Source organism: Phoenix dactylifera, chromosome 7, assembly GCF_051530095.1.
Source record: "Phoenix dactylifera cultivar Ajwa chromosome 7, Ajwa_hap1_PhDact_Kaust_v1.1, whole genome shotgun sequence".
NCBI classification, from domain to species: Eukaryota; Viridiplantae; Streptophyta; class Magnoliopsida; order Arecales; family Arecaceae; genus Phoenix; species Phoenix dactylifera.
This window is the reverse complement of record NC_143196.1, coordinates 30451392-30478759: the sequence shown is the minus strand read 5'-3', so window position 1 is coordinate 30478759 and position 27368 is coordinate 30451392. Positions and strand designations below refer to the sequence as shown.

Genomic DNA, 27368 nt, shown 5'->3' with positions numbered 1-27368 from the left:
TTATGCCTTCAGAAAGCTCCTTTACCTCCAACTTTGGTTATGAGTTATCTGGACTAGGTCTCTTGGAAAAGAAAGGTGCTGGCCTCTTTGTGGAAGGCATTCATGTATATCATCACAATAGATGGGCCTACAGCAACTTTTGTCCTTTTGCTTTACCAACTTTTATGTATCTTGTTTTGGCTTCAATTATTTGGACTTTCTGCCAGTCTGGTCTCCTCTGTGCCTCCATGAATGCGCTCTTGGATCTTTCGCTGCAACTAAAGAAGGCATGCCTCAGTCCTTTGATTTTTTTGGCCATTGCTCATATCTCTCCCACTTTGGTTAACACCAGCAAACTTGTTATTGACAGAAAAGTAGCACAGAGCGAAGCAAATGAGACAGCTCTTAGATGTAAAGCAGGGAAAAAAAAGGCACGACCGTAAGTTCGTGAAATTATTTACAGTACAACGGCAAGTATCCATTTCTTCCTTGCATCACTCTTTTCTTCTCAATCATTTGATATACATACATGTAGGTAAATTCAGCCAAGACATAAGCTATGTGAAATTAAAGGGGAATTCTACTGTTACATCGAGGAAGGACTGAAAGTCACTTGAGCTACCACCTAGATGGCTTCTGATGGGAAAACCAGAGATACTCTCACTGTCTTCCTCAAGTTCATGGAGTGACCGCACTACGATGATTGCACTCGGAAAATCTCAGGATTGTCAACTTACCTAATCAGTTAAACTTCACTTGCTATATGTAAGAAAGATCTTACAACGGCCTTCAGCTCCACTACGAGCTCTCTTGGAAGTCGAGGGATCGTGACAAAGCTGCAGGATTGGCATACAAGAGTTGGGAGGTTTCTGCAGTGTGATTCTTTGACCCTTCCTTTTTCTGGAAGGCTTTGAATAGCCCTCCACCACTAATTCCATCAGCACTGTCGTATCTGAAACTCATGGCTGCCCATATAGAGTTCTTTGCAGCTTCTTCGGGGCCATGGATCCTCAATGTTTTAGGCATCCAGAGACACCTCTCCTGGTTGCTCTGCTTAGGACTATCTCCTTTCTCTGAATTGGTATGATCGAGCACTTCTCCTTCCCTTGGACGCTTGCCTAATGTTGGAGAACTGGATTTAGCTCCTGAGGAACCATTGCTTGAAGAAGCTGGAGGCGAGATCCATGGGAAGCCCCAAGTGCCAGGGATTGCGCAACCCCAATAAGCCGGTGCAGGGTAAAATGAGAGAGGATAGTTTGAGGGGCAGAAAGCAGGAAATGGGCTCCAGGGATACCGCCAAGGTGATGATCCATTAATGTATGGGATTGGAGCTGGAAATCCTTGACAGTTTTGAATGACTGTCTCTTTCTGATTAGCACCAATTCCATCACCAGTAGAATTCGAAGCTGTCACTGAAGATCCACTTGACTGATCATCGCCATTTTCTACAGCAGGTAATGGAGTCACCTGCTCTTCTGGTCGATGGAATCCATTTCGATTGCAATTCTTCATTGTCTTCTTGGCAAGATTGAACACAGAGGCCATAGATTCACGGAGAGGGGCATCGGAGCCGAAACTAAGAACAGTACCATTCGGTTCTATTGGAGGATGATGAAGTGGGTCGGGAACTTCAGGTCTGACTGTCTGGAAGGTGGCATTGGAGACAGAATTGTGACAAAATTGGGATGCTGAGTTCTTATTCTTGCGGCGACCAGCTCCAACAGGCACATTCCTAATTGTGCCCCCGGCAGTCCAGTATCTCTGACAGTGCTTGCAGAAATGGCGTGGCTGGTTGGCATTGTAGTTGTTGTAGTAACAGAACTTGGTATCTAAGCTGCCGCACCGAGGACAAGGAAGTATCTTATCAGGCTTCTTTATCATTTTCTCTTGAGAGCCACCTGTTTTATTCTTTTGTTCTTCAGGCTCTAAATTCTTCATAGGTGCACCCTCTTGATCAGCAGAGGTTCTCAAGGTCTCGTTTGCTGAGGAGGATATTGATGGCCCGCTTTTTGTTTCTAAATCTCGAGAGCCATGAACTTTGTCCTTGGTTTCATGGATAGCTGCTTTATCTGAACTACCCTGAAATTTCATAGTCGAGTTTCTGTCAGAAAGCTGCAACAAAAAGTGAAGGCCTGTTGCTAATAATTATTGACACAAAATCTTAAGATCATGATATATCTAATGCTGGAATGGTAATACATAATAGCATTTCCTAACTGCACTCCAAACCAAAGTCCAATGGTCAAAGCATTTGAAGGAAATCCAGTATTATTAAATTGCCGCATACTCGCAATAAAACGATTTAATCTTACGATTATCAGTAAGATGGAACAAAACCCAAGTTCAAGAGAGATAATTTGTTTTAACTTTGCATATCAAAACACTTTTTGTAATGATTACATTCAGTAGATTTACACACTAATCTGTAGCATTTAACTGCAAATATAATTTTAGTCATAAAGGGTAAATAATTAACTACATGCGACATATGGAATAACTGCTAGTAGGTGAGAAGGTCAATTTTTTTTCTTTCAGCTTTTGTGCATCGGAATATATCATATATACTAGGTGAAAATTTTGCAACGGAGGGTTCTATTGGAACTAACTCTCAGAGACACGAAAGTTAAAAAGTAGAAATACGAACAAAAAAATAAATTGGCAGGTTCTAGTGGGATGGAAACATCCTTACAAGTAAAGAAAATCAGAGTTTCTTTCTTTCTTTCCATGAAAGTCTAATGAAAGTTAAAAATGTCCATCTCCTTCTCTAGTTTTCCTAACCAAAAATTCACAAGAATCCATCCTAGAAAACCAAACAAAAATATGGGATTAAAAAGCACAATCAAACTAATCCCCAGAACAACCAAAGAATTTCGCAGCAATCCACCACCCAAAACATCGCAAGATCAAATCTTTCCTCCACAAACCCATCATAACATCCAATCCTGATCGAGAACACAAGGACATAAAAGGAACAAACTAAGAAGAGATACTCGTTTCTTTTTTCTTACCTTATCCTCCTCCTCTTTTTGTCTGTCGTCGTCGCTGGCCGGGAAAGGAATCGTCTTGCCGAAGAGCTTGATCGCCGGGTCTCTGCTCTCTGCCATCTCCCCCTGGCTCTCTCTTCTCTATCTTCCACTCTTTTCGACTTTTATTTTAGAAGAACCGGGGAGGGGTGGGGGGTTGCGATTACTTGCCGTGTCTCTGAGGGATCTTTCTCTCGTCGTCGCATTCTTCTTCGTTCGTTTGATGGCTTCTCCTGGTTGGTTTAGCGACAACAGAGGTGGGAAGGAGGGGAATACGAACCACAGGTCAGGCGTTTGTGGACTCCGGGGAGGGCGTTATTTGATTCTTTGCGCTTTAATCTTTCGCCGAGTGGAAAGACGGGAGGGGAGAGGGAGACCCCTCAGAACCCAATACCTCTCTCTCTTCCTTCTCTTTTATTTCTCTCTCTACACTTGGTGATGACTTATTACTTAGCTTTTTTAGTTCATACATCAATTATGGACAGAATAAATTTTAAATATTTATATAAAATTGAAAAATTTAAATAATATTTTTTGATTATTTTTTTGGATGAAATTTTGGATTGTAATAAATAATGTATCACGATCTATAATCTATGCAGGCTAGTGGATACAAATTTATTTGGCGTACTAGTTATGATACTTATGATTAGATTTGAATAAGTTTGAACTTTTAGTCTAACAAGGATGCCGGAGTTTGAGAATCTATGTAGTTGTGTATTTAGTCCCACGTTAGATCTTGAAACTTGGAAACTTATATAAGGTTAAAAAATTTAAATATTATCTTTTGATCAGCTTTATTGTACCACCACTTTTTAACCACCTTCAACCATTTTTTACAGTTTTTTCTTTCCTTTTTATATTTTAAGAAAAGAAGTGGCCTCTTTGCGTGTTCTATAAGACTATTTGAAAAAGAGCGGTTCTGGAAATAAGGAAAGAAAAAGAAAAGAACTTCACCTCGCCAGCTTTGAAAAACCGGCTCCACGCAAGCAAAATTTTGGCATGGAAGGGATGGGCCGTGAGTGTCGGATATCCACTTTGCGGCCTGCAATGCCGAATTTTTTTTCCCCTCTTTGTTAAATGCTCATTTGTGAGAAGCATATGGACAACACTGAAGACATGTCTGCATTTTAGGGGGATGGCCTACTAATTTTCAGGACTTACGAGCTTCATGGAGGAGAAAGAAGATTCAGAAACCAACTAGAATATCCTGGGATCAGCTTGCGATGGAATTCTGTTAGCATGTGTGGCAAGAGAGAAATAGAAGAAATTTCACAAAAACAAAAAACCTCTGTTTTTTCTGTTCTTCTGGAGATACTACATTTGCTTTAGGCTTGGGATCGGCTTGGCTCCCAAAGAACTTCAGAAGGTCATCACAGATCCGGGGGTGTTAGGAGAGGCTTAACTCAAAACATAATGGATAGGTCGGCAATTTTTCAGAGGTTAGAACCGAGTTTCGAAGTATTTCTACAACGGTGGCATATGGCTGAGCAATGTGTTATCTTGTAATCTGAGATCAAAATTGTTGCTGGAAATTGGACCCGGAGGCGGCTGCGACCTGAGGAGGAGGAGCTCCAGCGAACACTGGCGGACGGCGATCCGTCGGCGAGCGGCGTCCTCCGAGGGACCTGCAAGAAGCCGGTGGCCGGGCTTTTCCGACGCCGGCCCTCCGATGCTTAAGTCAGAGGGGGGCTTAATTTTGGAGAAGAGAGAGGGACCGTATGTAGAAGTCCGAAAAAACCCCCTTTGGGAGGAAGAAGCCTCCCTTTTTATAGGAAGAGTGGCAGGGTTACCTGTGATATGACTGGACGAATTAATGGGTTACCGTCACGATTGGATGTGGGCGTGGAAGTAATGAGTTGCCATGGATGGCCCATTTCCATCATGGGAAGAGATGGCGTGCAGCCAGAGCTTGCTTGTGGCGCGCAGTGCAGTACTTTCTTGAAAATGATGAGGCGTTGACAGTCGTAGCAGGGTATAGTCCCTGATTGATATGTCATGGCGTGGCCGGCAAGTAAAGCATGGTACGGTGAGGCTGCTGCAGGGCATGGCCGCAGCATATAGACGACGAGGTCAGCCTTCTGAGGTCAGCTCAGCCTTCTGGTCTCGGCCTGCTGTGCTCGGCCTTCTATGCTCGGCCTGCTGTGCTCGGCCTTCTGAGCTCGGCAACCTTCTGTGCTCGGCAGCCTTCTGGTCTCGGCCTGCTGTGCTCGGCCTTCTGTGCTCGGCCTGCTGTGCTCGGCCTTCGGAGATCGGCAGCCTTCTGTGCTCGGCCTTCTGAGCTCGGCAGCCTTCTGTGCTCGGCAGCCTTCTGGTCTCGACCTTCTGAGCTCCGCCTTCTGGTCTCGGCCTTCTGTGCTCGGCTTTCTAAGCTCGGCTCGGCCTTTGAGCTCGGCTCAGCCTTATGAGCTCGGCTCGGCCTTCTGGTCTCGACCTTCTATGCTCGGCCTTCTGGCCTTAGTCTTCTGAGCTCGGCAGCCTGGATGAGCTCGGCAGCCTTTGTGCTCGGCCTTCTGGCCTTAGTCTTCTGAGCTCGGCAGCCTGGATGAGCTCGGCAGCCTTCTGTGCTCAGTTGCCCGGATGAGCTCGACAGCTTCTGTGCTCGGCCTTCTGGCCTTAGCCTTCTGAGCTCGGCTCGGCCTTCGGAGCTCGGCTCGCTGTCGGATTTGGGTGCTTTAATTGTATTTGTGGGGTGGTCCATTTTTTTCCCCAACACTACCCCTCGACTTCCGAGTTCGAGCTACTTTTTGGCTCGGGCGAAGGAAGTAGGCCAGTCGTCGATCATCCTGTAATATAGCCAAATATGTATAGAGATGTACGTGCTAAGTAGGGTGTATCTCTAATGCAGTTGGAGTTAAGTGCTCCAGGTTGACTCAGCGGTCTTCTTTGGCCTTGTCTATTGGCGATCGAGCCGAAATCAAGTCGAGCTCGATAGTTGGTGGAGATCGAGCCGAGCTCGATTAGTTGGTGGAGATCGAGCCGAGCTCGATAGTTGGTGGAGATCGAGCCGAGCTCGATAGTTGGTGGAGATCGAGCCGAGCTCGATTAGTTGGTGGAGATCGAGCCGAGCTCGATTAGTTGATGGAGATCGAGCCGAGCTCGATAGTTGATGGAGATCGAGCCGAGCTTGATTAGTTGATGGAGATCGAGCCGAGCTCGATAGTTGATGTAGCATGACGTTAATCCTTTAACTGGGAGATCCGAGCTTGGTCGGGCATCCAATCTTGGAGACATACAGGAGATGGACTTCATTCGTTGTCGATCGTGCGCCCTTATTCGGAGCGGGGCGACATTGGAGATAGAGATACCCGTAGGTCGTTTTTTGGGTTCTCCGACCTGAAAATAGATAAAATATTGAAATTATTTGAAGCCAAAGTGGCGTCCTGTACCTTTTGGAGATATTTTGATGGCTCTCGAGCTTCGAAGTCCCTCAGGACTTGGTTCAGCACCGGCTTTCTTTGGCTCGATTTTCTAGGAGGTGTTCTGCGCTCGGGCTTCTAAGCCCGGCGGCCTGCTGAGCTTGGCCTTCTGGATGAGCTCGGCAGCCTTCTGAGCTCAGCAGCCTGCATGAGCTCGGTCTTCATGAGCTCGGCCTGTATGAGCTTGGCGGGGGCTTCTGTGATGGCGTCGCTCTGAAAGGGAGCAACGTCGCGGGCGCCGTCCTAAGGACTCGCCCGTGAGGAGGGAGTACATGCTGGTTTCTTGCTTACTGCCGGAAGACAGAAGACTTGGAAGGACAATGGGATTTAATGGGGCTGTACCCTTTGTCATAGAGGCTTACAATCCCATTTTAAAGCTCCATAACTCTCCTTCTCCAGACCTCAGCTTTTATTTCTCTTTCCACCCAACTCGTTGACGTGAGACTTGGACTACTATTTCTCACTGGTTGCCCCCACATACGTCGTTGCAGCGGGAGCCATGCCTGATTCGAGATGGCTCGGGAGAAAGTTTCTTCCTCTGCTTAACATGATCCCGTGGAGGCGGCACAGGAGGGGCCTCCACTTGTTGCAGGCTTTGGGCTGCAATGGCTAGCGCTTGGACTTGCTGCACTAGCGCATCGAAGTGCTCGAGTTGGACTTGTGGAACTTGATCTACCGGAGATCTTGGTGGTGAATTCTGGACTGAGCGTTTGGGACTTGGAGCATGATGCTGAGAGGCGTTAAAGACTCCTCTGCTCCTTAGTTTCATGGCCGCGACTCGGTCCCTTCCTCTAGCACCAACTGTTGCTGGAAATTGGACCCGGGGGCGGCCGCGACCCGAGGAGGAGGAGCTCCGGCGAACACTGGCGGACGGCGATCCGTCGGCGAGCGGCGTCCTCCGGAGGACCTGCAAGAAGCCGGTGGCCGGGCTTTTCCGGCGCCGGCCCTCCGATGCTTAAGTCAGAGGGGGGCTTAATTTTGGAGAAGAGAGAGGGACCGTATATAGAAGTCTGAAAAAACCCCCTTTGGGAGGAAGAAGCCTCCCTTTTTATAGGAAGAGTGGCAGGGTTACCTGTGATGTGACTGGGCGAATTAATGGGTTACCGTCACGATTGGACGTGGGCGTGGAAGTAATAAGTTGCCGTGGATAGCCCATTCCCATCATAGGAGGAGATGGCGTGCAGCCAGAGCTTGCTTGTGGCGCGCAGTACAGTATATTCTTGGGAATGATGAGGCGTTGACAGTCGTAGCAGGGTATAGTCCCTAATTGATATGTCATGGCGTGGCCGGCAAGTAAAGCATGGTGCGGTGAGGCTGCTGCAGGGCATGGCTGCAGCATATAGACGACGAGGTCGGCCTTCTGAGGTCAGCTCAGCCTTCTGGTCTCGGCCTTCTGTGCTCGGCCTTCTATGCTCGGCCTGCTGTGCTCGGCAGCCTTCTGTGCTCGGCCTTCTGAGCTCGGCTCGGCCTATGAGCTCGGCTCAGCCTTATGAGCTCGGCTCGGCCTATGAGCTCGGCTCGGCCTTCTGGTCTCGGCCTTCTATGCTCGGCCTTCTGGCCTTAGTCTTCTGAGCTCGGCAGCCTGGATGAGCTCGGCAACCTTTGTGCTCGGCCTTCTGGCCTTAGTCTTCTGAGCTCGGCAACCTGGATGAGCTCGACAGCTTCTGTGCTCGACCTTCTGGCCTTAGCCTTCTGAGCTCGGCTCGGCCTATGAGCTCGGCTCGGCCTTCGGAGCTCGGCTCGCTGTCGGATTTGGGTGCTTTAATTGTATTTGTGGGGTGGTTCATTTTTTCCCCCAACAAAAATCATTCGTATATAGATTGCAAAAATATTCCCATGTTCTTTCAATAAAGCTTGGTGGCTTCCAGCCTCCCTTACATTCATTAAAAAAAAAAAAGGAGTTTTAGGATTTCTTTTTCTGCTTCCTGGAAAACAGGATTAGCTTGGGCTGCCATGGATATTCTTTTTTTGTCTGAAGTATTTTTTTATTTATTTTGTTAGTAAGAAAAATTGAAACTGTTTGAGATAGGATCTTAGCAACATTGACTACAATCCTAGATAGGATAGTTATTGGTTTGCAAATGTGGTAATTTGACCTTCAAATTGATATAGATTTGTTGAATTTTTATCTTGAGAAGCTAACTAGCATTACATGCGAGGTAAGCTATATATTTCCTTCATTTGGGAGAATCTCCACTCCAGTGTTGGTCTAACCATTATGAACATCGTTTACAAACATGTTTGCTAGGATGGGGCTGTGAATTACAAGTGATCATCATGCATTCAAAATGGATATGGATCATGCAAGGTATAGGTCAGTAGGACTTGTCCAGTGATTGCCATCTCTGTTTTTTCTTTGTATTTTTCTTTTTTCTTTTTCTTTTGGGTTGCTGGGTTTGGAATCTCTATTTATAATAACGGTGTTGGGTCAAATTCAGAAGGCCTTATGGTCCACGAAGTAATAGGCGGAATCCAGACGTCAGTATGTTTAATATGGCTTAATTTCTTGCCCCAACTTGTGGACCATTTTAAGTATCCACACATTTGTGCATACACAGCACAAAAAGCTTGCAAACAAATTCCAAGTGACCATAGGCCTTGCAATCACTTAAATCTTGTAAAAAGATAAAGCAGATTCAGCGAATTTATGACACATAATTTCCGTTCTCTTTCATTTATTCTTACAACTAGAGATATGATAAGAAAAATAATTGACTCAAGCTCTTCAAAAGAGAAGATATATCCCTTACGATTTCTGATGAATTCTAGTCCTCTCCTCTTCACGTTTCAAGCAGAGAGAATTACGTACAATCATAATTTACCTAGCGGTCAGGTACGTGTAACATACATTCTTAAGAAATTCTGGGCATCAAACAAAAGGAAATTACAAAAACAGAATTAGAAATTCTGAATTTGATTCTTGACAACGTATTCTGAAAAAACTTGGATCTAAGTAATTATCGTACATGTTAGTTTCCTTTCGTTCGAAACAAAAAGAAAATTATTTTAAATTTTTTTATTTAAAATAAAATTTTATTTTTATTTTTTAAATTTATTCTGCTGCTGCTGTTTTTTTAAATCCTGGGGTGACACTTCCTGGCCTTTCCGTTCTCTGTTCTCTTCCTCCTCCCCTCTCCTGTACCTCCCCACTCTCAGATCCCTCCTCACTACTACACTCGATATCACCGTTGGCTCTCGCCAACTCTTTAAGGCCTACGCTACCCCCACCACAGCGTTTACCACAACTTCCTCGTTTCCCACCTTTTCCTTCACCCTGGAAACCATTGCTCCCCGTCTTTGCCCAAGTCCTCCACTCCAACCCCTTCCTCTAGACCACCATCCTCCTCTATTATCCCCACCCCCTTCACCTTTATGCCTGTATGTGCCACCTCTGACGTCCTGCTCCATTCCTCTCCTTCTACTTTCTCACCCCCCCCCCCCCCCCCCCCCTCTCAAGGCTGCACGCCGCCGGCTCCCTCACCATGGGCATTCAGGTCAACACCTAGGCCCTCTCCTTCTACATGCGCTCAGTCGAGGGACTTTCCAAGAGGACCCTGGTGAAGGAGATGCTGGGATGAACCGTCATGGTCATGGGATACATCAATATCCCCTCTCTTATCTATCTTTCGTGCTTCGTCTCTCTTTTTCCAAAAGTCTTCTTCGAAGCATAGAAAGTAGAGGTTTTTATATATCAACTGCTGCAATTTAGGTTGCAGTGCAACTTGAAACAGCCCTGTTGAGTTCTTATAAAGGAGAGATATTTAATGCCACCTTATAGAAATAGTATATTTGCCGTATGTAATGACCAAATACAGTAAAGACAAATAAATATCGTTTGCTACGATCTAAGATTGCCTAATTGAAATAATTTTTAAGGTCCTAATGAACGTTAGGTAATTCAAAATACCTTTTACTTTTTTGACCGATCATATGTTATGAAAACGTAACAATGTCAGTGATTTTGTTTGCACAATATAATGATGGAGATGAGATGATGTTTGACAGCGTTAAGTCATTCAAAGGATTTCAGGCTACTTACGTGAAATCAAGCACTCCCTGGGATTTATGGCAACTATTTTATCATTAAAAAAAAAAGAAGAACACCATGCGCCTTATCAACAGTACCATGCGCCCGGCAGGATATATACCGGTGCCGACTTTATATATGGGTATATAGATTGATTTATGTAGCAGTTAATACATTGGCAAATTGTTATAAATGTATAAGCCCAACCAGGCTATGTGAACTTATGCTAATGATTAGTTCTGTTTTGATTGGTTTAGTTTGGAAGAAAAAAAAAACCCCTTTGAGTTACGGTCACCAAGAGGTTGTGTTAGGTTAGGTCAAGTTAGGAGACTCTGAAGAATGATCCCGGCTACTCCATTTTTTGCCTCTTTTTATACAAGTATCTACTTCTCTTGTAAGTATTGTCACTTAACTAATCAGCCCGCGTAGCTGTCAGGTTGCGATTAGCCCTTCCTTCCTGTCAGTTCTTCAACTTTGATTTCTGTCCATGACTTTGCCCTACATAAATTGCAAAGAGCATGATATCTTTCTGGCAGGGCCATTGCTAGGTGAATTGGTAAAAAGTTTGGACGCACAAGTGCAATGATTCAGGTTCAAGTCCCGGTGCAATGATTCAGGACCGTAACTAGTTAATGGTTCGTTTTTGTGATATCTTCCTAGTTCATGGTGGCTACGGTTGTCTCCTATAAAATACTTTCATAGAAAATAACTTGAAATCATGGATTTGGGGTCATTTCTTAGCTTGTGAAGTGGCATAAGGAATGTAACAAAAAAAAAAAAAAATGGCATAAGGAATTAAAGAACATAATCAATATATTCTTTTAGCATAAGTCATTTCTTAACTAGTCATTATTGTAAAACCCAACTCTTTAAGCGAATTGGGCCTGGTCCATTTGACCGGTTCAATTGAATTGGCCCAACACACACACACACACACAAAAAAAAAAAAAAAAATTGGCACATGCCTAGAAAGAAGAGGATTATTGATGGAAGTCTTCTTTCTTCCATTTTGCCGAAGGGAATCCAACTCCAAGTCAGATTCTGGTCATGGCCGAGGCCTATATAGAGGCCTCCCGATCCCTTTTTCATGCCCAACCGAAGTTCCAGCCATGACCGAAGCTCTTCATCGGATATTTTCTCGTTTTCTTCTCTGAATACCAGTCGCCATCGCGCCGTTGCCGCAAAAAACTAGTAAGGACCCTGCCACCATCGAGCTACTCCTTTCTTCTTTCTTTTCGAATATTTGGAGCTTCGATTTTGGCGGGTGATTGCCGGAATTTGGTCGAGAAGGGTATACCCCAGTTTTTCCTATTTTCAAAAATGAATCTGTTTCTTCTTGTTTGTGGCTGGTTCCGCCGTTGGAGCTTGTCATCGGGGAGCTTTCTTCGGTGCCCCGCAGTGGCTTATGGCCATGGTCGAGATTTTGGCCATCGAGATCCTTTGTTCCACAGTCTAAGGGGTCGGAACTCCTATTTTATTTTTGATGATATTGGTGCTGCTAGCCACCGGTCGCCGCCGGCTGCCCATTGGCCGGCCATGGGTCCCTTGACCCCAGGCACCACTGTAGCCATCGTCTCTCCCTTGAATCCACCGACGAATCGTTGAGTTGATCGCGGACAAAGTCTCTCCTATTTTGGTACTTCTTTTCTTCCGTTTTGTCGGTCATCGCTAGGCGTGGCATGCCGCCGACACCGCCATGGGTTTTGGCCGCTGGGGGTCGTCGAGGGCCTTCCTTTATTTCAGGAAGGAGATGGAGGGAAGGAGAGAGGGCCTCACAGTTTTCTTCTTCTTCCCTTATTTTCTCTCTCCTCTCTCTAGTTTTTTCTCTTATTCTCTCTATTTATCATTCTTTCTTTCTCTACTCATTCTCTCTCTACATGTTTTAATGGACAAGTAGCGAGTTTAGGTATTTTGTCAAGTCAGGTCGACCCTTAGAGAGGTCTCGACCAATATTGTGTGACTTGGAGCTTTGAGCCGGTATTGGTCTCGAGTCGGCATTATGCAACAGTAGGAATGGATCTAGGTCAATGTTATGCAACCATATGAGGGGTCTTGAGTTTTTGGGTTGACTTTGTTCTCTCTATCTTGATGTTTTCTCTCTCTAGCTTGATCTGAAAAAATTTTGGTTAAAGGGACTCAGAGGGTAGTCCTAGATTACTAAATGATGGTGGACCCTTTAGTAGATCAGTAAAGAATTCTGGGTTGTTGGACACCTCGGATGATTTTTGATGTTGATCTAGTTCTATAAGAGAATAATCTTCTGGGCAAAACATTGAGTAGGATTCTATGCACCCCAGTCCATAGATCGCGGTGTGGGCAGGCGATTAGCCTGTCTGGATTGTCAGCAAAGAGGTAAAAATCTTTGTACTTGAATCACAATATATATATATATATATATATAAATATTTATTGGTTTGCATCGTAGGATTTGTATCGTGAGATTTGTATCAGTTTGGCATATGATGGTATGCTTTTATATGATTTTCAATACAAATATATTTATGTAGTTATTACATGTATCAGACGTTGAGAACATGATTATATGAATAAAGATACTTTGAATTTGAAAGAAATTCATTGGATACGTTATAATTGATTTGATAAGAGTGACAAGTAAATCAAATAGATAAGAAATGGTTTGGACCAAGGTATACTGAACCGGTACCGGTAGGTGTACTGGTGGTCTATCAGTCTAGTTCGGCTTATTCGAAACCGGAATTAAAACCGGGCCTGTATCGAAACGGACCCAGCTGGAGCCAGAGGAGACGAAGGCCTAAAGAGAGCGAGTGGGGGAGGGAGGAAGGAAGAGAGGCCCTCCGCAGGGAGGGGGGGTGGTTGGGACGGAGCTCGCGGGGGTGCGACGGAGGCCGAGATAAATTTTCACGGATATTGAATTGAGGAATTGAGATCATTATTATTCACGGATATTGAGGTTGAGATAAATTTTTCTAGCCTAACATATTTTCTAGAGCTCTGCCCTAGGGAGTGTATGGTCGTGTCACGTTTCAGATTCGGGTGCTGGATTCAGGGCCTGACAATTATATTTGCTTCATGGATATAATGGACATAGGATAAAGAATGTCTTTTGCCTTCTAAATATTTTTTTAAAAAGCAGACATAATTAAAAACTAGTTATTTTAGTGAAATCCTTTCATGCCAACCATAACTTCTCAAAAAAAAAAAAAAACTCTAACTATCTATACCTGGTGCAAAACCTTCACTCTTTTTTTCCTTGAAGCAAAAAACAAAGCTTTTTTAACCTAAAATTATTCTAGAGATTGTAATTGAATAAAAATAAAATGAATTGAGAAATATCTATTTCAATAGCTATGGCTATTCCTATTTTCTTTTCCCGAGACCTAAGGCAGCCTTATGGGGATCAGCTATGAGATGAGTAATACCTTGTTTGCTTTCTTTTTTGCCGCCCGTTGGTATCCAGTGGCTCTTGGAGCTTTTGGGAGGAGAAATATAGTGCGGCCTTTAACCGTTTAGTTTAAGGAAGAAAAGTAGAACCGCCCATGCTTGAAGTCTATTTGTCAAACTGTGGCTATATTTCACATCAGAGGCACAAATCACTGGACTTTTGACTTAAACGAGGTGCTATAACTGCCTCTCCTATCATGCGCAGTAAGCGCAATGAGGAAGTCATAACTAGTGGTTGCTCGAAATGCTAAAGGCACCACTTATTATTTTATGACTTGAGTGTAGAGTACGAGCCTTTACTTATTTTATGCCTGAACCTTTTCCCAAGACCTCACAAAAACTTTGGACTTGAACTAATTGGTTGCACTCTTGAGCTCTCAGATTGTTGGATATCACGATCTATCTAATGTCATAGCCCACTCCTAGAGTGGGTTACTCCTTTTCCCCTCCATGTGGACTTGCATCTCCCCCACTTCCAGTCAAGAATAATCTAAGCTTCATTGGCCGCTGTCCCACCCCCGTGATAACCTACTCACCCACCCCCAACTAAATATCCATTATGATAAGCTACTCACCCACCCCCAACTAAATATGTCATTTGTAGCCTTTTTCACCTAAAAAATAGATAGTCCTGCATATATCTAATATCTTCTCAGCAAATAACCAATATTGGACTAAACACACACCTGCACGAATTCTTACAGACTTCCTTGAAATTGCTTTGAATTCAAATCCATTCAAATCTAATCACAAGTATCACGATCATCGACTCGTAGTTAACCTTTATGAGCCTGTACTGCAGTATTTCCGAGTCTATATATATTATGGATCGGATTTGCTATGATACCATTTGTAATAATTAAGGATCGAAAAGTATTTTTTTGGAGCTTCTTAGTCTTTTATAAGTAAGATTTTTTTTGACGAATAACCAATATGAGATCAAACACACATCCGTATGAATCCTTACAAACTTTCTTGAAGTTGCTCTGTATTGACCAAACACTCCTTGTGCAGCAATTACTTTTCTTGGTACACCACAAGGGCATCATTGTCGTTCCCTATACGAGGGCAGAGTAAGAATCATGTGATGCACTTTTTTGAGATGGAAATCATATGATATTTTGTTCTTGGGAACAGCAATGTGACAATAAAGAGAGAGAGAGAGAGAGTGGGAGTTAGGTAGATGCCCATTTGCATTCAGACCGGGTGTTTCCTAATCTTTCTGACTTTTGGTTCAAGTGTGGAGGAATGTGCCCCACACGAGAGCTGTCCATGATAAGGAATTGTATAAAAGGAGATTCGATCAAGGAGCAATACATGTGATATCAACACCTGCTTCGCAGTGAGAGCTTGAGAAATGGCAAGGGCCTTCCTTCATCTACTTGTAATTCTATTGGTCTTTTGTCACCACATCACCCCCTCCCATGCTGTTCCTTCCACAAGTAATCATCTACTAGCCCCCACTCAATGTCGCAGCGATCCCCCCCAACACCCCCCCTTTTTTTAACTTCTTAGCTTTTTTCTATGAACTACTTTTGAGAGGATTCTCCTGAACTACTTGATTGTTTGTGTTTGATGCAGGGGTTCAAAAGCTGCTGCAGGAGACTGGAGATCTTCCATCACTTGGTGATACTTCAAAGGTACCAATAATTTCATCCAAAAGCGGCAACTAAAGTTTAGGTTCATTCAATGTTTTTGACATCTTCATCTCAAGTATCCCTTGTGAGGCCCAAGCCGAAGGAGAGGCCGGAATCCTCGGCTGCATCTTCTCGAGCGTAACAGGGGCGAGATCCGCGGCGGCCATTTGAATGGCCGATGAACCCGCACAACCGCCGCTGAAATCGCGGCGGTAATTTGAAAATTTTCTCTCTAAAATCCCCCATTGAACCGCATCTGAGAGCCTCTAACCCCTTTTCCCTCCTCCGCTGCTAGGGTTTGGAGCTCGCACCAGTGCCGCCGGAGAGAGGAGCCGCAGCTTCTCTTCATAGCAAGGTAAGCCTTAACCCTATATCCTTCCTACCTTATGATAATGAAATAAAAGAAGAGAAGAAGAGGAGAAAAAGGCGTATCTGTGGTTGTTAGCTTGCCGGCTCTCGGTCGCAGGTATCGTCTGGCTTCGGCCGCAACCACCGCCAGTCGTCGGAGGGGGCTGCAGTCGGGTCGAAGTCCTTCCCTTTCTCCCTTCTGGTGGGACAAAGGGGGCGACTCTCGTCTCTTTCCTGGGTGAACAGAGGAAGAAAGAAAGAAAGAAAGAAAGAAAGAAAAAGGGGAGGGGACTCACCGTGGACTCACTGCGGCGCCGGAGGCCGAGGAACGTCGGCCGCAGGCGCGGCCTGCGACTACGGGCGCCGGAGGCCGGGGAACGCCGGCCGCAGGCGCGGCCTGCGACTGCGGGCGCCGGAGGCCGGGGAACGCCGGCCACGGCCGCAGCCGCGGACCGCAGGTGCGGCCACGGCCGCAACCGTGGGTGCCGCAGGCACTGCGGGTGCCGCTAGCCGGCCGAGGGGGCGTCGCCGGCTGCTGCTTGGCCCTCTCGAGCCCGATCTTCCCTTGCGGGAGAAGAAAGAGGGAAGGAGAAAAAAAGAAGAAGAAGAAGAAGAAGAAGAAGAAGAAGAAGAAGAAGAGGCGGGGAAGCTTCGAGAATGAAGAAGAGGGGAGGTTTCGGGAGAAGAGAAGAAAAAAAAAAAAAAAAAAAAGAAAAAAGAAAAAAAAAAAGAGAGAAAAAAAAATAATAATAATAATAAATAATAATAATAAATATATAATTAAATAAATAGAGAATTAAGGTAATAGATGTATTTAAATAAAATGAAATAACAATAAATAAATAAATTAAATAGAAAATGATAATCTGTCCTCAATGATGATGATAGGTACAGTGAAGTTGTCATCTGGTTCTAGAGATTCGTGAGCGAATCAAGGTAAGTAACCTTGGCACTGATCTTAAAGTTTTTAAATTACTATTTATTCATCATTATGAAAATGCATTGCTTTACGATATATTTTTCTCAAAATTAGGATCAAGTATATGATTGCATGTGATACATGAATTTGATTAAAGAGTATCCTTCATGAATATTTGATGATGTATGAGTTATGAAATTATGATTATGTTAGACTGCATGAAAAATGATATTTGAAGCATGATTATGCATTTTAAATTATATAATGCCATTTATCATTTTCAAACCTATTTATGATGATTATGATTTATGAAAGAAAAAGAATATGATTTATGAACTCTCAGATAGCTATGACCACCTCTAGAAATAGAGGCCAGTCGACACCCTGGAGCTAGCATCCAACGAATATGGCCCTCTGCCAACGGGTTAAAGTTGGTAACGAATAAGAATAAGTTATAAAACTTGTCGACTACGAATACGAACCCTGTCACGGGATTATAGTGACCATAGCAGCACATCCGTCTGAGAGTAAGATTTATAAAGTATGGATGAATGGCAGCATTTTATAAGACTTGCATTATCATGTTTATGAACTTGCATGGTTGAAGCATATTTTGCTTTATAACCTGTTTTGAATAATTTATCTATGAAATGCTTTATTTTCTGTTAAGTTCTTTAAATGATGCATTGGCATGAGAAAAATTATGCTTAATCTAATGAGATAGTACATGGTTACTTACTGAGTAGCAAGCTCATACCCTTCCTGTTGTTTTCTTTTATTTATTTCAGATAATTAAGGCGATTAGGAGCAGGAAAGAGTGAATGAAAATTGGAGTTGAAGCATAGTTACAGGGACTCTTAGTATCTATGTTAATAAGTTTGAGTTGTAATATTGCAAACTCAAGTATTTGATTTAGATGCTCGGTATTTGCTTCTTTATGATTAGTCAATAAATTTGATCGGATTTGGTTTTATTTCATGAAATAAAATTGTTATCATGGGCTGCGTGTTATTGTGGGCAGCAACCTACAATAGCACGGCCATGTCATGAGCCGGATCTGGGGTGCAAAAAAAAAAAAAAAAAAAAAAAAAAAATCATGTCCGGATCTGGGGCGTGACATTTAGTGGTATCAGAGCAATAGGTTTGATCATGAATAAAAGTTAGAGCTTGGTAATAGGCACACTCAAAGTCTAGAAATAGATGGTTAGGTCTCATTCACTTGGGTCTAACCAGTTAAACAAAAGTAGATAGATTTTCATAATCCTACCGTTGCTCAACAATGGAAACTGATAAACGTTGGCCTTCTGATAGGTAAAAATGAGGAACAGAGAGGAACAAGCCTTGAGGAATATTGCAGCTAGAAGGAGAGGGACAAGAGCAACCTCTCAAGGAACTACCAGCCAACCAGCTGAGCCAGCTCCCACTGCGACCACTACCCAACCAGATTTTGCTGGGGTATATCAAGTGATGACTCAGCTCCTTCAACAGCAACAGCAGATGCAACAACTGATACAACAACAGATGCAGGCCATGGTCCGACCTGCACAACGTATGGACTCTTGTTATGAGAGGTTCCGTAGGCTGAATCCTCCTATGTTCGAGGGTGGAGCTGATTATCTAGCTGCTGAGACTTGGATTCGGGAAATAGAAGAAATGTTTGATGCACTACAATTTCCCGAAGACGTCAAGATCAGACTGGCGATACCCATGCTCAAAGGAAATGCCAAGTTTTGGTGGACGGCCATGAAAGCTACATTCGAGGGTGATGATGAACAACTGACTTGGGATGAATTCAAGGATATATTCTATGATCAGTATTTTCCTAAGTCAGTAAGGCTGACAAAGGAGAATGAGTTCCTATCTTTAATGCAGTCAGAGAATATGACGGTGCTGGAGTATGCCAATAAGTTTAATGAATTAGGCCGGTTCTGTCCTCGACTTATGGAAGATGATCAAAGCAAGGCCAACAGATTTGAGCAAGGCTTGAGATACGGAATTCGATCCCGGTTGTCAGTTCTAATGTTTAATAGTTACAGGGATGTACTCGACAGGGCTCTGAAGGTTGAAGCTGAACTGATTAGATCAGAAAGAGAAAGGGGTAGCCAGAAGAAGCCTAGAATATTAGGGAATCAAATCAAACAGCCAAGGGACTCTGAAGGTCCTCCAAACAAGAAGAGATTTGAAGCTTGTTACTACTGTGATAAATTCCATGCTGGACCTTGTCTAAAGAAAGCAGGAGCCTGTTTCATTTGTGGGCAGCCGGGGCACATAGCACGTGACTGTCCGAATAAAAAGGAGAATGACTCTGGGCCTGCCAGACCTACGGATCAAAGACAGAAGGGTGGTGCACGGGTTTTTGCACTAACACAGCAGGACGCTAGTGCCAGTGACGAAGTGGTGGCAGGTATGATTCCCATTAATACTATAGATGCTTATGTATTATTTGATTCTGGCTCTACTCATTCCTTTATATCCTCCAAGTTTTCTGCCTCCTTGAATCGCACACCTGATAAGCTAGATGAGCCACTACATGTTGCCACTCCTCTTAAGAAAACAGTAGTAGTTGATTTTGTTTTTAAGAACTGCATAATTCAGATAGGAGATAGAGAACTGATGGCAGACTTGATACAATTAGATATACATGACTTTGATGTGATTCTTGGGATGAACTGGCTGTCTGAATATCATGCTCATATTGACTGCTATGGCAAGAAGGTAGTGTTCCAGATACCTGATGAACTGAAATTCTTCTACCAAGGTGATGCACCCACCATGAAGCCCTCCTTGCGTATTATTTCTGCTATGAGTGCAAGGAAGGCACTAGGAAAGGGGTGTCAGGCCTATCTAGCCTATGTTGTGGACACTCAAAAAGAATCAGGACTGGATGATATTCCTGTTGTGAGGGAATATCCAGATGTTTTTCCGGAGGAGCTACCTGGGCTACCTCCTGATCGAGAAATTGATTTCGAAATTAATCTCATACCGGGTGTTGGACCAATCTCTAAGGCTCCTTACCGGATGGCCCCTGCGGAGCTGAGAGAATTGAAAGTTCAGCTACAGGAGCTTCTAGAGAAGAAATTTATCCGTCCGAGTGTTTCTCCATGGGGGGCTCCTGTACTATTTGTAAAGAAGAAGGATGGAAGTATGCGGCTGTGTATTGATTACCGAGAGCTGAACAAGGTGACAGTGAAGAACAAGTACCCTTTGCCCCGCATTGATGACTTATTTGATCAGCTGCAAGGTGCCCAAGTCTTCTCCAAGATAGATTTGCGATCCGGTTATCATCAATTAAAAATAAGAGCTGAGGATGTGCCTAAGACTGCATTTCGAACCCGATATGGCCATTACGAATTTTTGGTTATGTCTTTTGGACTAACCAATGCACCTGCTGCCTTTATGGACTTAATGAACAGGGCCTTCAAACAATATTTGGACCAATTTGTTATTGTTTTCATAGATGACATCTTGGTCTATTCTAAGAGTAAGGAAGAACATGAAGATCACTTGAGAAGGGTATTGCAAACTCTTCGGGAGAAGAAGCTCTATGCCAAATTGAGCAAATGCGAGTTTTGGCTGGACAACATCGCATTCCTTGGGCATGTGATTTCCAAAGAAGGGGTATCAGTGGACCCAAAGAAAATAGAAGCAGTGGTGGACTGGCCTCATCCTACAAATGTGACTGAGATTAGAAGCTTCTTGGGCTTGGCTGGGTACTATAGAAGATTTGTGGAAGGATTTTCCCGGATAGCTACTCCTCTGACTCGTTTAACTCAGAAACGAGCAAAGTTTGAATGGGGCGAGGATTGTGAACGAAGCTTTCAGGAGTTAAAGCAAAGGTTAGTGTCTGCTCCTGTTCTCACTCTGCCGTCTAATATTGGGGGTTTCACCATTTATAGTGATGCCTCCAAGAAAGGGTTGGGTTGTGTACTGATGCAAAATGATAAAGTAGTGGCTTATGCCTCTAGACAGTTGAAACCCTATGAGCAGAACTATCCGACGCATGATTTGGAATTGGCAGCGGTAGTCTTCGCTTTAAAAATTTGGCGACACTATCTGTATGGGGAGCCATGTGAGGTATTTACTGATCACAAAAGCTTGAAGTATATATTTACCCAGAAAGAGTTAAACATGAGGCAGAGGAGATGGCTCGAACTACTGAAAGATTATGATCTAAATATTCAGTATCATCCGGGTAAGGCTAATGTGGTGGCAGATGCCCTCAGTAGGAAGTCAGCAGTGGGCACAACAGCTTTGCTCACTACTCAAAAACAAATTTTGAAAGATCTCCATATGATGCAGATTGAGGTGACTACCAAGGATGCTGAGAACATGCTGGCTAGTTTGATGGTACAACCCACCTTGATAGAGAAAATAAAGGTTGCTCAACAAACAGATGCACAGATGTGTCAGCTCAAGAAAGATGCAGGAAGAGGGTTGCGACCCGAACTCAGGATTCACCCAGATGGTACTCTACGATTTGGGAGTAGACTGTGTGTACCTAAAGATGCTGAATTGAAGAAAGAGATTTTGGAGGAAGCTCACCAATCCATTTTCTCTATTCATCCTGGTAGCACTAAGATGTATAGAGATTTAAGGGAACATTTTTGGTGGAACGGTATGAAAAGAGAGATAGCCGAGTTTGTATCTCGGTGCTTGGTATGTCAACAAGTGAAAGCTGAACACCAAAGACCTGCCGGATTGTTGGAGCCATTGGAGATACCAGAATGGAAATGGGAACACATCACCATGGACTTCGTTATTGGGCTTCCCAAGACCGTTAAGAAAAATGATGCAGTGTGGGTGATTGTTGATCGCCTCACAAAGTCAGCTCACTTTTTACCCTTTAGAGTTGGCACTTCACTTGATAGGCTGGCGCAGAGGTACATTGAGGAGATCGTGCGCCTACACGGAGTACCGGTGAGCATTGTATCTGATCGAGACCCACGATTTGTATCTAGATTCTGGAGAAGTTTTCAAGATGCTATGGGTACTGAATTAAGGCTCAGCACTGCTTACCACCCTCAGACCGATGGTCAGTCAGAAAGGACGATCCAGACCTTAGAGGATATGTTGAGAACATGTACAGTTGATCTTGGAGGTTGCTGGGATAATCATATAGCCTTGGTGGAGTTTGCTTATAATAATAGTTACCATTCTAGCATCAAGATGGCACCATATGAAGCTCTTTACGGGAGGAAGTGCAGGTCTCCTCTGCATTGGGATGATGTTGGAGAAAAGAAGTTATTGGGTCCAGAATTAGTGCAGAATGCCAGGGAGAAAATCTTGTTGATCAAGGAAAGACTCAAGGCAGCTCAGGATAGACAAAAGAGTTGGGCAGATAAAAAGAGGAGAGAAGTAGAATTTCAAGCAGGTGATTTTGTTTTCTTGAAGATTTCACCCTCGAAAGGTATCATGAGATTTGGAAGGCATAGTAAACTAAGTCCACGCTACATCGGGCCTTTTGAGATTCTGGACAGAGTTGGAGAGGTTGCTTACAGATTAGCCTTGCCACCCGGGCTATCTAAAGTACACAATGTTTTTCATGTTTCCTTACTAAGGAAGTATGTCTCGGATCCCAGTCATGTGGTACAGTATGAGCCATTGCAAGTTGATGAAGATTTGACTTATGAAGAATTTCCTTTACGTATTATCGATCGCAAGGAGCAAGTTTTGAGGCGGCGTACCATCCCATATGTGAAAGTACAATGGAGCAACCATTCAGAAAGAGAGGCAACTTGGGAGCTTGAGGATGAAATGCATGCGAGGCATCCGCAAGTCTTCGAAGTCTCAGGTATGTGAATTTCGAGGACGAAATTTTATTTAAGGGGGGGAGAATGTGAGGCCCAAGCCGAAGGAGAGGCCGGAATCCTCGGCTGCATCTTCTCGAGCGTAACAGGGGCGAGATCCGCGGCGGCCATTTGAATGGCCGATGAACCCGCACAACCGCCGCTGAAATCGCGGCGGTAATTTGAAAATTTTCTCTCTAAAATCCCCCATTGAACCGCATCTGAGAGCCTCTAACCCCTTTTCCCTCCTCCGCTGCTAGGGTTTGGAGCTCGCACCAGTGCCGCCGGAGAGAGGAGCCGCAGCTTCTCTTCATAGCAAGGTAAGCCTTAACCCTATATCCTTCCTACCTTATGATAATGAAATAAAAGAAGAGAAGAAGAGGAGAAAAAGGCGTATCTGTGGTTGTTAGCTTGCCGGCTCTCGGTCGCAGGTATCGTCTGGCTTCGGCCGCAACCACCGCCAGTCGTCGGAGGGGGCTGCAGTCGGGTCGAAGTCCTTCCCTTTCTCCCTTCTGGTGGGACAAAGGGGGCGACTCTCGTCTCTTTCCTGGGTGAACAGAGGAAGAAAGAAAGAAAGAAAGAAAGAAAGAAAAAGGGGAGGGGACTCACCGTGGACTCACTGCGGCGCCGGAGGCCGAGGAACGTCGGCCGCAGGCGCGGCCTGCGACTACGGGCGCCGGAGGCCGGGGAACGCCGGCCGCAGGCGCGGCCTGCGACTGCGGGCGCCGGAGGCCGGGGAACGCCGGCCACGGCCGCAGCCGCGGACCGCAGGTGCGGCCACGGCCGCAACCGTGGGTGCCGCAGGCACTGCGGGTGCCGCTAGCCGGCCGAGGGGGCGTCGCCGGCTGCTGCTTGGCCCTCTCGAGCCCGATCTTCCCTTGCGGGAGAAGAAAGAGGGAAGGAGAAAAAAAGAAGAAGAAGAAGAAGAAGAAGAAGAAGAAGAAGAAGAAGAGGCGGGGAAGCTTCGAGAATGAAGAAGAGGGGAGGTTTCGGGAGAAGAGAAGAAAAAAAAAAAAAAAAAAAGAAAAAAGAAAAAAAAAAAGAGAGAAAAAAAAAAATAATAATAATAATAAATAATAATAATAAATATATAATTAAATAAATAGAGAATTAAGGTAATAGATGTATTTAAATAAAATGAAATAACAATAAATAAATAAATTAAATAGAAAATGATAATCTGTCCTCAATGATGATGATAGGTACAGTGAAGTTGTCATCTGGTTCTAGAGATTCGTGAGCGAATCAAGGTAAGTAACCTTGGCACTGATCTTAAAGTTTTTAAATTACTATTTATTCATCATTATGAAAATGCATTGCTTTACGATATATTTTTCTCAAAATTAGGATCAAGTATATGATTGCATGTGATACATGAATTTGATTAAAGAGTATCCTTCATGAATATTTGATGATGTATGAGTTATGAAATTATGATTATGTTAGACTGCATGAAAAATGATATTTGAAGCATGATTATGCATTTTAAATTATATAATGCCATTTATCATTTTCAAACCTATTTATGATGATTATGATTTATGAAAGAAAAAGAATATGATTTATGAACTCTCAGATAGCTATGACCACCTCTAGAAATAGAGGCCAGTCGACACCCTGGAGCTAGCATCCAACGAATATGGCCCTCTGCCAACGGGTTAAAGTTGGTAACGAATAAGAATAAGTTATAAAACTTGTCGACTACGAATACGAACCCTGTCACGGGATTATAGTGACCATAGCAGCACATCCGTCTGAGAGTAAGATTTATAAAGTATGGATGAATGGCAGCATTTTATAAGACTTGCATTATCATGTTTATGAACTTGCATGGTTGAAGCATATTTTGCTTTATAACCTGTTTTGAATAATTTATCTATGAAATGCTTTATTTTCTGTTAAGTTCTTTAAATGATGCATTGGCATGAGAAAAATTATGCTTAATCTAATGAGATAGTACATGGTTACTTACTGAGTAGCAAGCTCATACCCTTCCTGTTGTTTTCTTTTATTTATTTCAGATAATTAAGGCGATTAGGAGCAGGAAAGAGTGAATGAAAATTGGAGTTGAAGCATAGTTACAGGGACTCTTAGTATCTATGTTAATAAGTTTGAGTTGTAATATTGCAAACTCAAGTATTTGATTTAGATGCTCGGTATTTGCTTCTTTATGATTAGTCAATAAATTTGATCGGATTTGGTTTTATTTCATGAAATAAAATTGTTATCATGGGCTGCGTGTTATTGTGGGCAGCAACCTACAATAGCACGGCCATGTCATGAGCCGGATCTGGGGTGCAAAAAAAAAAAAAAAAAAAAAAAAAAAATCATGTCCGGATCTGGGGCGTGACATCCCTTCTCTTTTATCATTTCCTTTACATTTCATTAGTTTTTGTTTTTATGGCAAAGGACATCATTAGACATGCTCCTCCAAAACAGCATATCATAAAGCGTCGAGTTGTAAATTCGAGTTTCCTGGGTTTCTTCAGTTTTTTTTTTTAAAAAAAATTTTACTTGAACAACGCTAATTATAAAAATCTCATGTATGTTTGTTTATCAGAAAAAAAGGAGTTTCGTGCAATTTAGGAGAGATTCTCGGTTACTTTGAAAATTGAAAAATCTACAAGTCAAGTTGAACCTTCAGATGAAATGATCTATTTAAGGATTTCTGTTTCCGTATTTTATTTGGAAACCTGGACTAGACTTATGGATTTATAGCAAAATGGTTAACTTGTCACCATCATTTCATTAAGGAAACGAAATGATACAAAGGAGAAGAAAACGAATAAAGAAAGGAGAAATAAAAAGAGAGAAAAAAAGAAAGAACAAGGAGGAGATCAAGATATAACAACACGCCAAGGCCCGCCCCTTCATCGGCCACCCCCGTACATAGCCAACAGGAAGCGCAGGCCGGCCTTTACACGCCATAAACCCCACCCAGATCTATGCTGCAGACTTTGGAATCTTAAAAGATATCTTGGTACCTCTATCATATAGGACTCCTTTGGTAGTAGGGGAAAAAAAAAAAAAAAAAAGTGTGGTCAACGAAAGTTTTCAATAATAATAATAATAATAATTTTTAAAAAAATTATATTTTATAAAAAAAATTTATATGAGAATTAAGATTTTTTTTAAAGTACTTTTTAGCTTTTAGATAGTATGTGGTAGGACTTTTTTCTTCCTTAAGAGCAACAAATTTTTACACAGCTTTCTCAAAAAAATAAATGCCCAATCAATGTAGGCTACCATATAATGTACTTTTTCTATAGTCAACCAAACATATAAAAATTACTTTTTTTAGAATGATACATCTAGATATTAGCTTTGCAGGAAAAATATCCAGTGAAAGAAATTTTTTTCTATGAACCAAATGAGCTTACATTTTCAAACATGCATCCGCAACTAAACATTATGGAAATATCAAGGAGAGACTCTTGTTTAGGTAGTTCTACCAATATGTTGGTCCTTGGCACAGTCTGCTAGGATTTTTTTTTCTATATTTTATGTGAAATCATGAAGCAGACTAGCTAGTTCTTCATAATAATGTATAGATATCCAAACAACAATCAGTAGACGAACATCTTTGAGAAGGCCTTTAATATTATGTTTCTCTCATGGAAAGTATAATTTGTTTCTTCATATCTAGCATTAATTATATGAAATGCGTGAACTATTTGCCAGACAAAAACATTAACAAGAAAAAAAAAGCGAAGCAATCCAATGAAAGAAAAGAATCCATATTTCTAAAAGATATATACATTTTTCATTGAGAATATATATTCAAGGCAGTGGTTGGTAGCAGGTTTGAAAACAAGGGATCCATTTGCTATAATCTCTCCTCTCTCTCTTCTTTTCATCTTTTAGGCTCTCACATAATTTTTGCTAAGCGAATTGCACCAATAAGTCATCGGTAATGAATGCAGATAAACATAGAAGAAGCCATATCTGAAGTTATCAGCGGCAGGATGGATTTGCAGATCAGCAACGACTATCCGGGATCTGGTGCTAACAATCGCCACACTCCGAAGCCACCTGGAAGGAGCTGACTCAGAACTAGTTTTAAGATGATTCGATTTTTCATTAGTCAGTGCTGTTACTAGTAGTCTCGTACAATCTAACAACTTATTAGTACTGAAATAGTTTAATGGGATGAATGACAAGAAGCAAGAGTTGTTGTTGTAATAATGTACTCTGATGTGTGGTGAAGATGACACTTGAATACCATGTTCTGATGCTTCGTAACCTACCAGACTATCAGACAATGGTGAGAATGGGAAGTACGTGCAAGTACTTAGATATATGGAAGTCTTTAATGTAACAGAGAGAAGACTAGAAGTGCGCCGGATTTCTTTTTAGTTTAGTTTTTCTGAATTAAAGCCACTGTAGGCTTGTACCCACCCAATGGACACGGATGGTTTTCCTCTTTTTTTTTTGAATGAAAAGGAAGCAGGAAATGCCACCGAAATTTATTAAAAATGAAGAAAGGGAAACTATCTTCATGAAATCCGATTGCCTAAGCAATCAGCTGGCAATTACAAGCAAAAGTTCAGCAGATCAAGAATAGTACAGCCCAGGAAAATAAATGCTTGAATCATTTCTATTGACCAAATTCAACTTACATTCCGACCATACATTGCAGAATGAGGATCCAAGGATGGTTGTGCTTTGGCTGCTAGGATATTGAGTCTGATCTCATCGAGTCTTCACCGAATACGAGAACAAGTGGTATCGGCATACGATTCTAGCCTAGCCTCTGACTGTGTTATAACAATAAGAAATATTATAAACAAGGCGAGGGAGAGAACTG

General features: G+C 42.9%; 2 protein-coding genes across 2 annotated transcripts; one reads left to right on the top strand and one right to left on the bottom strand.

The window, feature by feature from the left end:
• Positions 1 to 435: 435 nt before the first annotated feature.
• On the bottom strand, positions 436 to 3436 carry LOC120111013 (cyclic dof factor 1-like). The gene is made up of 2 exons (XM_039127281.3): positions 2988 to 3436; positions 436 to 2058 (listed from the first exon to the last, which is right to left on the bottom strand). Exons 1-2 carry the CDS (start codon positions 3081 to 3083, stop codon positions 778 to 780), a joined length of 1377 nt encoding a protein of 458 aa, XP_038983209.3. The 5' UTR covers positions 3084 to 3436; the 3' UTR covers positions 436 to 777.
• Positions 3437 to 15064: 11628 nt separating this feature from the next.
• Positions 15065 to 27045, top strand: LOC103705237 (uncharacterized). The gene is made up of 3 exons (XM_008788883.5): positions 15065 to 15313; positions 15453 to 15511; positions 26485 to 27045. The coding sequence occupies exons 1-3, from the start codon at positions 15229 to 15231 to the stop codon at positions 26605 to 26607; spliced, it is 267 nt and encodes an 88-aa protein (XP_008787105.2). The 5' UTR covers positions 15065 to 15228; the 3' UTR covers positions 26608 to 27045.
• The last annotated feature ends 323 nt before the right edge of the window (positions 27046 to 27368 follow it).